The sequence below is a fragment of the Triticum aestivum genome, chromosome 7A, assembly GCF_018294505.1.
Source record: "Triticum aestivum cultivar Chinese Spring chromosome 7A, IWGSC CS RefSeq v2.1, whole genome shotgun sequence".
NCBI lineage: Eukaryota > Viridiplantae > Streptophyta > Magnoliopsida > Poales > Poaceae > Triticum > Triticum aestivum.
Window position 1 is genome coordinate 10,539,816 of NC_057812.1, and position 9,685 is coordinate 10,549,500.

Genomic DNA, 9,685 nt, shown 5'->3' on the forward strand with positions numbered 1-9,685 from the left:
ATATACTGCTTAGACTCGTGCATCATAGAATCCTCTAGCAAGATATTATATATGAAACAGCCACAAAAAAACATCTAAACATACTATGATACATGTACAATGTCTAGCACACCGCGTGTGCAAAAGCCATGCAAACTACATCTTTTGTTATCTCTAAATAAATTGAACAAATTACTCCATAGATGGATGCATGTGGTTTTGTCATTTTTTGTGCTTTATTTAGAATTGGATAAACCAGATTCATTTCATGAAACATCCTAAACTATAACACGAAAATTAACACAATTTCCAAATAAAATAATATCTTACTCTTCTAAAATATTGCCGATGCAGATATGTAGTAAGTATTGATAAACATAATGTAAATACTAGTCAAATTTCGTGCTAATAAGGTGTAGAAAATAAAAAATATTAGTATAAATATGTGATTATGGTATCCTACTTAATGCAGAGTCTTCGCCGGATTAGCCTAGGACAACACAAGTCTCGTGCTTCGAGCCATGTCGGGCTCGGGCCAGACTGTCCAACTAACCCATCGTGACATGACGACACTGCATGAATGCCTCGCCGAACATCGAAACACGGCACGCAAAATGCCAGGCCGCCGTCGAGTTGTATCGTGTTGGTTCACCATTGTTTATGGCATTGTTGGTCGCAGCTTGGTAGACAGTAGTTAGCATCACGAGCATCCATCTAACAGCTGAATAGGTGCGAGACAGTCAACGGTGTAAACGCTGCGCGCGACCGACATTGACTGTAGACTGAAGTCTCCGCTTAGGCCAGCAAATTTATGTCAAAAAATCAATCAATTTTTTGCCCACTTTTTAAACTGTTTGGTTTGGTGAATTGGTTTGTCTAATCAGATCAGAGAGATAACGAGGCTTAATTCTGATTTAATGAACAATTTGCGGGCCGTTAAATTTTAAATTGATTTTTCTAAATTGAATATTGTCAAAATTCTATACTTGCCACTTGCTACTATGTCGAACAAGTAAACCTAGAGGTGCCAAACCAATGGAGAAGAACACCACTACCGAGAGAACGGCTATAAAGTGGAGTCATGTGTTGCCACCACCCACTGTGGACATAGATCCGAAGTCTCTGAATTGTGCCAGATGCATGGTTTATCCCCTCCAAATATTCAAGGTAAACTTTTAAGCCTAATTTGGTGCCATTTGTGTACGCAGGTAGCTTATTGACTTCCATTTAGGAATGGAACTAATCTTTACCAAACTTCGAGTTAGTAGTGAACTGACACACACTTTCCTGGTTTTTCAGCACATTGCTCCCACTCTAAACAATTTTTTTCCAAAGAAAATTATTTATCATCGAGGGTAAAACTCCTAGTCTGCAGGATTTTTTACCTTTGGAAATTTTGTTGAACACATTACGTGTGAGGTGGAAGAAACCGGTCGGCGGTGAATCGGAGCACTGATGGTGACAGAAAGCCCGTCTGGGGTGGGCGGCGTCTGCTTCAACAGCCGCACGGCTGCCGGAGGGGACATGCATGATTTTTTTTCTTTTTTATCTCTACATCTTTTGTTATCTCTAAATAAATTGAAAAAATTATTCAACTGATGGATGCATGTGATTTTGTCTTTTTTGTGCTTTATTCAGATTTTTATCAACTAGATTTACTTCACAAAACATCTTCAACTATAATACAAAAAATTAACATAATTTCCAATAAAATAGTATCTTATTGTTCTTGTTGCATTTATAAAGATAGAAGTTTGTGTGTGCCAATAATTTTTAATTTTTAAAATCTCATCAATGCAGATATGTGGCAAGTATTGTTGCATAATGTAAATACTAGTCAAATTTTATGATAATAAATTGTCAAAAAAATGTTTAGTATAAATATGTGATTATGGAGTCCTACATAATGCAAGGGCTTGGCCAGGTCGCGCCAGCCCAGCAGAGCTCTCGTACTTCGGGTCATGTTGGGCTCGGAGCAGATACTCCGACTAACCCATCTTGCCATGTCGGCGTTGCATGGATGTTTCACCGAGCGTCGAAGCACGACATGCAGCATGGCAGGCCGTCGTCGGGTCTTACCATGTCAGGTTGCCATCAGTTTCTGTCGTTCGGCCATCACCGCGAGCTGGATATTCTGCTGGTGACCTCGGTTGTAGTTGAGAGAAAGTAGGATCTACCGGCAACTGTAGCAGTTACTAAGGAAGGAGGATGTATATGTGAATGAGGGGTGGATTCTCGAGTGCTCATCCGGTTGGTGGACACCGTGAACGCTGCGGCGCCATTGGCTAACTCAGGGATTTACTAGTGTCTGTTTTGCATCATCCATGGAGACTTGAAGAGAGAGATATGGTTAGTGGTGGGGACATGTTGTAATTTTCTGTGTTAGTTTTGACCATCTTGCATGTGTTCATTTGTTAGTTTTTATCGGGTTATGTTTCATGTCAGGTCGTGCCCGTGCTAACTCGTCTAATCATGTTGTGCCATGCCCATTTTCTCGGCCAGACACGGCCTAGGACCTCGTTCCTCGGGTCGTGCTGGCTCAGTTCATCATACATCGGGTCATGTTGTGCAATGGGTCATGCCTCGTCTTCAGACCTTGTGTCATGCCAAAATAGACTGGCCCAAGGTCCCAGCATTAGTCCTACTAGATGGTTGTCTGGATAGACCATGTGACTTCTCATCTGGCATAATGGTAGTGACTCATAGTAGAATGTGCCAACTCCCAAGTATGCATCGACGAAACTTAACAATGGTCATATGCAACATTATTTTTCTTCACTATGTATGTTGTCAAGCTAAGGCAAGTACTTGTCATCCTTGTTGGTAGCTCGACATCTCTTCTTAACCCAAGTCGCATGGTCATGTTTTCCAAATTTGATCAATCGAGAGCGCCCAGAGAATATCTCTCAGAGCCAGAGCGGCAAATCCTATCTTGGCCGACCATGTCTCACGACATGTTTTACGACTAAACCAAAAGCTACCTTTATAACTATATAGTTACAGAGTAGCATTTAATAAACACTAAGTAAGTCGGTCCACATCCCGATTACATGCGAAGACCTCAAGTCTTGGATATGACATATACATTGTACCTGAGACTAATACATGATGATATCTTTGCATCTCAAAGTGGGTTTATCTGACTCGGTGATTCAGATCCCGAGCTCGGGGTTAGCATTCCTAGATCCATAACTTGTGAAACATAGTCATCAATTGAATGGTATACAAATGAAAGTATATGTATCCACATAATCTTATGAACTAGGGACCGCTAATAGTCTCATGTGCCAAATACTTTTTTATGCTGCTTCCGTTCTAGAATACAAGGTGTATCTATATTTTTTAAAATCAAACATATGTACATTTGCCAAAGAATATAGAAGGAAATATGATCATCCATAATACAAAATAAATTAAATATGGAAAATACTTTTCTAATGGATCCAATGATACAAATTTGGTAGTTATAGATGTCAAACTTTTTTTCTAAATAATTGGTCAATGGCTTGTAAATCTTTATTATGTTTAAGATGCCTTGTACTTTTTAGGAACCTTTATAATAGATCTAGGTCCTTTTTTGCAGAAAAGAAGAAGAAAACTTCCTGGTGGATATGCATGTGTTTCTGCTACATGTTGTAAACACGCGCACCAGCATTGATATCCGTGAAATTACGAACCCGGGCTGTTTGGTTATTGTTGTACCCGGGCTAGACGCCACACCTACCGTATTCATGAATTAATCATATGGAAAGTTGCTCATATATTCAACAGATTAATGGTAGTTTTAGAGCGTTCTTATTGATAATAGAACAGAGTTGGCCATTCTCTTGGAAACTTTCCATTAGGTTCGGTCCAGATTCTGGGCTGGATGAGGCCCACCAAGATTGTAGCTCTACGCATGTAATGTATTCCCTTAACCCTTTTTTTGCATCAAATGTATTCCCTTAACCCTGGCAAATGCTGAACAATACGGTAAAAAAAACTAGTGTATATACATTGTGCAAATGATTTCGTATGAAAATGAATCCGCATATCAGGTTGATATGGCTGAGTATTTCTTTTACCTCTTTTTATAGTCATATACACTTTTACCACTTATCAATCCTTTTTTCCCCTTTTCTTTTTCTACGTTAAAAAACAGGTTTAGACAAATTTGCACTCCTTGGTTCCAACAGGTTGAAACCCACTGTCAACCAATTTTTGTTTACCTTCACATCTTACCTGCTTGTTAAAACAAACTTACATCAACTGTTTTTCTTGTGAATAAACCCTTTTATCTTTTGCTCCATGCGAATTATATATCAGAACAAATTTGCACCTCTTTGTTGCAATAAAAAGAAAAAAGAACACCCATGCAAGAAATATGCTTCCATTGCGACTCTGAACAGCGTTAAAAGACAGACAAATTGCAGCAGTAACATCTTTTTTTCCCTTCTCCGAGAGGCAATACCAATTTAACTATGCTACAAAATAGTATCTCTGATGTTGTATGCAGTCCGCATAATATCAGTATAAGCTAAACACTAGTGCCAGGCTACTGAAGCTGCTCATCCAAAAATCTACACACTGTTTCCTCTGCTTACCCCACTATCTCTGACTCCAGGTCGTAACCACGCTTACGGATCAACTGCAAATTACGTACCAACTGCATGCTCGACAATGAATTCTTGTTTCTGTCAATGTGAAATGAGCAAGAAAAAAGGCGCTGCAAACTACTCTGAAGCACAGCCACTAGCATGTGAAGTTTGACTGCTCTTGAATTTCACCAACTGTAGAGAGAGCAAGGCATCAGGTGTTATTTACACGTATGTAGATAAATACTATAACAGTTCACAAGATAGATTCAGAGTACGATTCCATACCAGGAAGTTCAACAGCAAAGTTAGCTTGGGCATCAGCATCCGAATTAAATTCCTGCATACCAAATAAGTGGAAGCGTCAGGCGCTTTAGCTGGTAGCTGCTCAACTTCAGCCATTTCATTAAGAGAGAATAATAATACAAAGGGCGAGGCAAGGGCAGTCCCTCCCAAACATGGGTTATCTGCATTTCTCAAAATCACCAGATTTGGAGTGGCATTTATCAAATTAACCCCCCAAACATACACAGACCACACCCAGCGAACAAAAAGGTCTACAAACGCACCACAAACACAAGAGGATAACGATAAGCCTGCCTCCCCGAGACAAGCCTCCCTGAGACAAGAGTCTGGGGCGAGCGACCTAAGAAGGAACAAGGGAGCAAAAATGGTCTTGTTTTTTGACAAAAACAAAAGTAAAACTAGCACCAATCCATGCCACCTGGTATCTTTTTTTCAAGGCATTCAGTCACGTGAAGGCTTTTGTACAAGAGCACAAGTATGTACTATGTTTGCCAATCATTCATATAACAGATCCCCCAAGCTGGCTGATACAAGTTTGAACCATATCAGATGGCACTGAAAAGATATGATACCTACCCTCAACACATGGTTGATTTGAAACTCAAGAAAATTTCCCTTCAGCTCCTTGACTTTCTTGCACAAGTCAGCCATATTATCATTCCTAACACGCCAGAGATCTTGGACCTGCTCCAGAAAGTTCAGTGTGTTATTTATGTGAAAGAAACAAAATTGAACGCTAATAAAGCTTCCAGCTACTGGAGAAACTCATCAAAGTGCTCTGATTACGTTTTACCAGATTTTGTATGCCCTAACATCAAGGCCTTAATACAATTATTTCTTGCCCAAAATAAAATAATAGACTGTGGTACACCTTATATTATAACCTGTAAATGTTATAATAGATGTAGCATAAAACTTTCCCTTGGTGAGGATAAACAGAGGACCATGATGATCAAATTAAATTAAAGGAGAAAGAACGTACAAAATAAAAACAAAAGTCATTTGATCTATTTTAATTTGACCACAAGTCTATTGTTTTGGTGGACTGCAAAGAGTAAGCACAAACTGCACATCAAGCAGTTATCTATTGACAGTTCCATGGTAGAACATGAAGGCTGCAAAGTAGTGAGGGTACAAACCAGACCTGGTTACAGACAAGCTTAGAATCGCCTTGAGCACGAACATACTTGAATCCCTTCTTAGCAGCATATCTCAACCCCAGGAGCAATGCACGATATTCAGCAGCGTTATTCGTTGCAATACCCAAACCCTCACGTAGTTGAGCAATCTATGGTTAAAGTAGAAGATAGTCGTCATCAGCTAGTTGTGGTACTGGTAACAAAACACTAAGAAAACAAACCAGCTCAGAAACAGTTGGCGTACATACCACAGATCCATCTGACCGCCTTACTACTACACCGGCGCCTGATTTCCCGGGATTTCCTTTGCAAGCACCATCAAATTCAAGAATGCAGGACAGCTTTAAAGACGAGGTTCAGTGATGAGAATAAGTCAACATTTCCTCAGTGAAGATAAGTTGCAAATATGCATATTAATATCAAAATCATAATGACAAAATAAAACATAGAAAGAGGGCTTGTTAGTAGTTAGAACCTAAATTGCCCAGATATGGCAGGAAAACGACATATTGGGAGTTTCCCGTATGTATCCCCCTATTTTCTATTGTCTAAACTAATTCAGATACAGGTGGGACACCCCCCGATACCAGCCGGACATGGGAAAATCCTAACCCATCTATCTATACCCACAACAACCCCCTCCCTTTTTCTCACCTAATTCTGCCCCCATCCTGACCTGAGCTCCGCCCCGCCGTTATACAGCACATATGCAAGGAAGGCCGGCTGCCGCCGGTGCACCACTGCTCCCACCCGTGTTCTGAGTGCCACCGCACCAGAGAAGGAGAGCTCCAGGCCGCTGTTGCTCCATCATTCGATCTGAGCACTACCCGATCTGTGTGCCACCGCAGCTCCCTCTAGCGGCCAGGCCTGTTTCCCCTTTCCCCCCTCTTTTCGAGGTGCTGCACTCCACTCATTTCTTCTTCTCCTCTTAAGTTCAGCAATGGCCAGCGCCACTAGAGGTTCTGGTTCTGGAATTGGAACTGGAAGCTCAAATTCAAATGCAGGCAGTGGAGGGGTCAGTGCAGTCCAAATGCTGAATGATGCTCGTGTGATTCATCCAAATGAAGATGTGAGAGTCGCCACTCTAGAGGTATGCTCAGAAGATCAAGAAGACCAGATGAGGCCAAGGAGGGAATACAAATCTCGTATGTAGGATCTGTAACCGTGAAGTTAATGGGAGGTACTCAAGAGTGAAAGCACATCTCTTGAAGTGGTCAAATTATGGTGTCAAGACATGTCCAAAGGTGAATGTTGATGGTCTAATTTAGCTCAAAGATGAACAAGACAGGGCTGATGCAATGGCTCCTAACATGTCTCTCGATATTCCACTGCCAACCGATGGAATCAGTGGGAGGAAGAGAAGGGTGTCATCGGCTATTGAAGCAAGCTTCAATCTGGAAACTCGCAGCAAGTTGATGCTTTGTTGCTAGGCTGTTCTATACTGCACATGTTGCGGTGTCCGTATACTCCATATCTGTGTTTTTTTAAAACTAACGTATCACAGTACCATAGTGTCCAGTATCACCGTATTCATGCAGTTTATGTTAGAACATGGTATCCATACTCACATGACTATCAGGTAATGGCTCCTGTTCAGCGACTTTGGGATGCTTCTTTGATGGTCCGGTTTCCTTCAGCAAATAATTATTGGTGTGAGTACATGAGATGTGAAAACTTTTTGACAAGCATTTATTCACACTTAGCTTGGAGTGAGAAAAAGATCTCTACTCACCGTCTCCTGTGGCCTTTTCAAAGTAGAGGTTCCATCAGGTTGCTGAAACAAAAGGTGACACAATAAAAATATATGAGAGTTTATGGGAAAATGCGCTAGTAATGCAACCACCTTTGAGGATATAACAGAAAGATCAGCTCAACTGTCAAGGTAGCTTTGGAACTATGTACCAGAGAAACTAATGCCCTGGAATTATGGGCTATCATGGGCATATATAGTATATAGAGATCACAAAATTAAATTTTAGTGGTGGCCCTTTCTATCAAGATTAATACCATGCCTATACAACCAACAAGCACATAAACCACAAGTTTGGTTATAAGTCGTAGCGTCAATGACGCCACACATTGCAAAGCGTTTGCAAAATACAGTAGAACACAGAGCATATGGTAGCTTCCATAGGTAAGCGGAAAGGGATGAATAAATCTATACTGCACTGGCATGTTATAGACATAATCTCAGGGGAAATAGTTGGAAACTACAATTGCACAACAAATTTTTACCTGGAAAGGGCAGGGAGCCAGATCATCAAACAATTCATCTCTTGCATCTGCTGCATTAATGGAATACAGAGCATTCTTTAGCCCGCGCGCAGCGAGATACTCCTCGGTGTCTTTACGCAGAGAATAGCCTTTGTACACAGTCACAGAAGGATCGCAGACCTACCACGATAATTTTCACATAAGAAATGTCTACTGAAATAGTAATAATAACTTTTTTTTTCATTGAGTATCACCTTATCAGTAACAGACAGATGAACCTTGCAGCACCGCAAGAAAGAACACAGTGGTTTTAGCAATCCTATGAGATGCAGTCTCTAGCGCAACAATGATATTAGCAATACTATGAGATGCATGATTACAGCTGAGGATTTATGTGAAGTGTTACGTTATCCATCCTTTCTAGTTATTATAGGAAGCACTTAGTGGTACAGTTGTCAAGTGTAGATATGTCTCCTCAGGATGCTACATTCATTGAAAAAATTGGCAGGTGAGCAGGTGCTAACATTTTCTTCAGGTGAGATGTTTAATGCAGATAACCTAATAGACTGAATGCTTAGGGTAACAAGTTCAGAAGTAAGGAGAAGGTAAAACAAAGATTTTTTAAAAAAGAACTCCTTACCGAATTGCTGACTTGAGCTTGGCAGTCAGCGAGGTTCTTGTAGATACCGATGACATCCCCCTTGCGGATGACATAGAACGGGTCGCCGCCGGCAGAGTCCATCGGTGGCGGCGTGGCCTTCTTCGCGGCGGATCTCTTGGTGGAGCGCTTGGGCGAGGAGGAAGAGAAGAAGCGCTCAGCGAGGCCAAGGGCAATGGGCGGCACGGGAGGCCTGAGGGGCAGGTAGCGCAGACCGTGCTGGTGCTGGTGGCGGATGCCGCTCAGAGTCAGGGTGCCGGCCACCGCGTGCCTCCACGCCGCTCTAGAAATCCCACAGAGAGAAGAAGAAGAATAGCAACTCCTCATCGACAGCTGCTAACGCGAAATGAGAGGATACCCAAAATAGCACTGGTGAGAACGAGAGGTTTCAACATACACTCGGCTCCGCGTTGAATTGGACCGGCCAATTCAGCTTACAACGCCTGGCTAATCTGCACAATACACAGACTGAAAAATCAACTTGCTGCACACCGGAGCCAGAGGGGATTTATTTTTACAAGAGAAACAGAACTGGACAGAGAGCCACATTAGTAAATTGCTTGCAGCAGCTGTAACATAGAACCAAGATAAATGGTGTATGGACATGGAAGAGGATAAGCGAGTGCCGGCGCGGGTACTGGTTCATCCAACAGCATGAATCACAAATTGCTCGAAATAAACATGCTAGGACAACAAACACTTGCTGGTCCAGTGAATCCTAGAGAGCTTATTTCTCATGAACAGATACTTGCTAGAACAAATCACAAACAGGCAGCGTGCAGGCAGGATACGCACAGACGGGGAGAAGCAGGGGG

General features: G+C 41.7%; 1 protein-coding gene across 2 annotated transcripts in view; it reads right to left on the reverse strand.

Annotated features, from left to right (window-relative positions):
- Positions 1-4,332: 4,332 nt before the first annotated feature.
- LOC123150002 (uncharacterized) overlaps positions 4,333-9,685 on the reverse strand; it is a 6,087-nt gene continuing 734 nt past the window's right edge. Inside the window, exons 2-11 of one of the 2 annotated variants that reach the window (XM_044569801.1) lie at positions 9,268-9,322; positions 8,853-9,153; positions 8,234-8,392; positions 7,731-7,772; positions 7,567-7,629; positions 6,247-6,339; positions 6,004-6,147; positions 5,436-5,543; positions 4,842-4,893; positions 4,333-4,748 (exon numbers count right to left, since the gene is read on the reverse strand). In XM_044569801.1, coding sequence (XP_044425736.1) covers positions 4,711-4,748; positions 4,842-4,893; positions 5,436-5,543; positions 6,004-6,147; positions 6,247-6,339; positions 7,567-7,629; positions 7,731-7,772; positions 8,234-8,392; positions 8,853-8,954 — 801 coding nt within the window. In that variant the 5' untranslated portion in view covers positions 8,955-9,153; positions 9,268-9,322 and the 3' untranslated portion in view covers positions 4,333-4,710. Of the gene's footprint in view, positions 4,749-4,841; positions 4,894-5,435; positions 5,544-6,003; positions 6,148-6,246; positions 6,340-7,566; positions 7,630-7,730; positions 7,773-8,233; positions 8,393-8,852; positions 9,204-9,267; positions 9,323-9,685 lie in introns of both variants that reach the window. The other variant, XM_044569800.1, reaches the window with a different exon arrangement.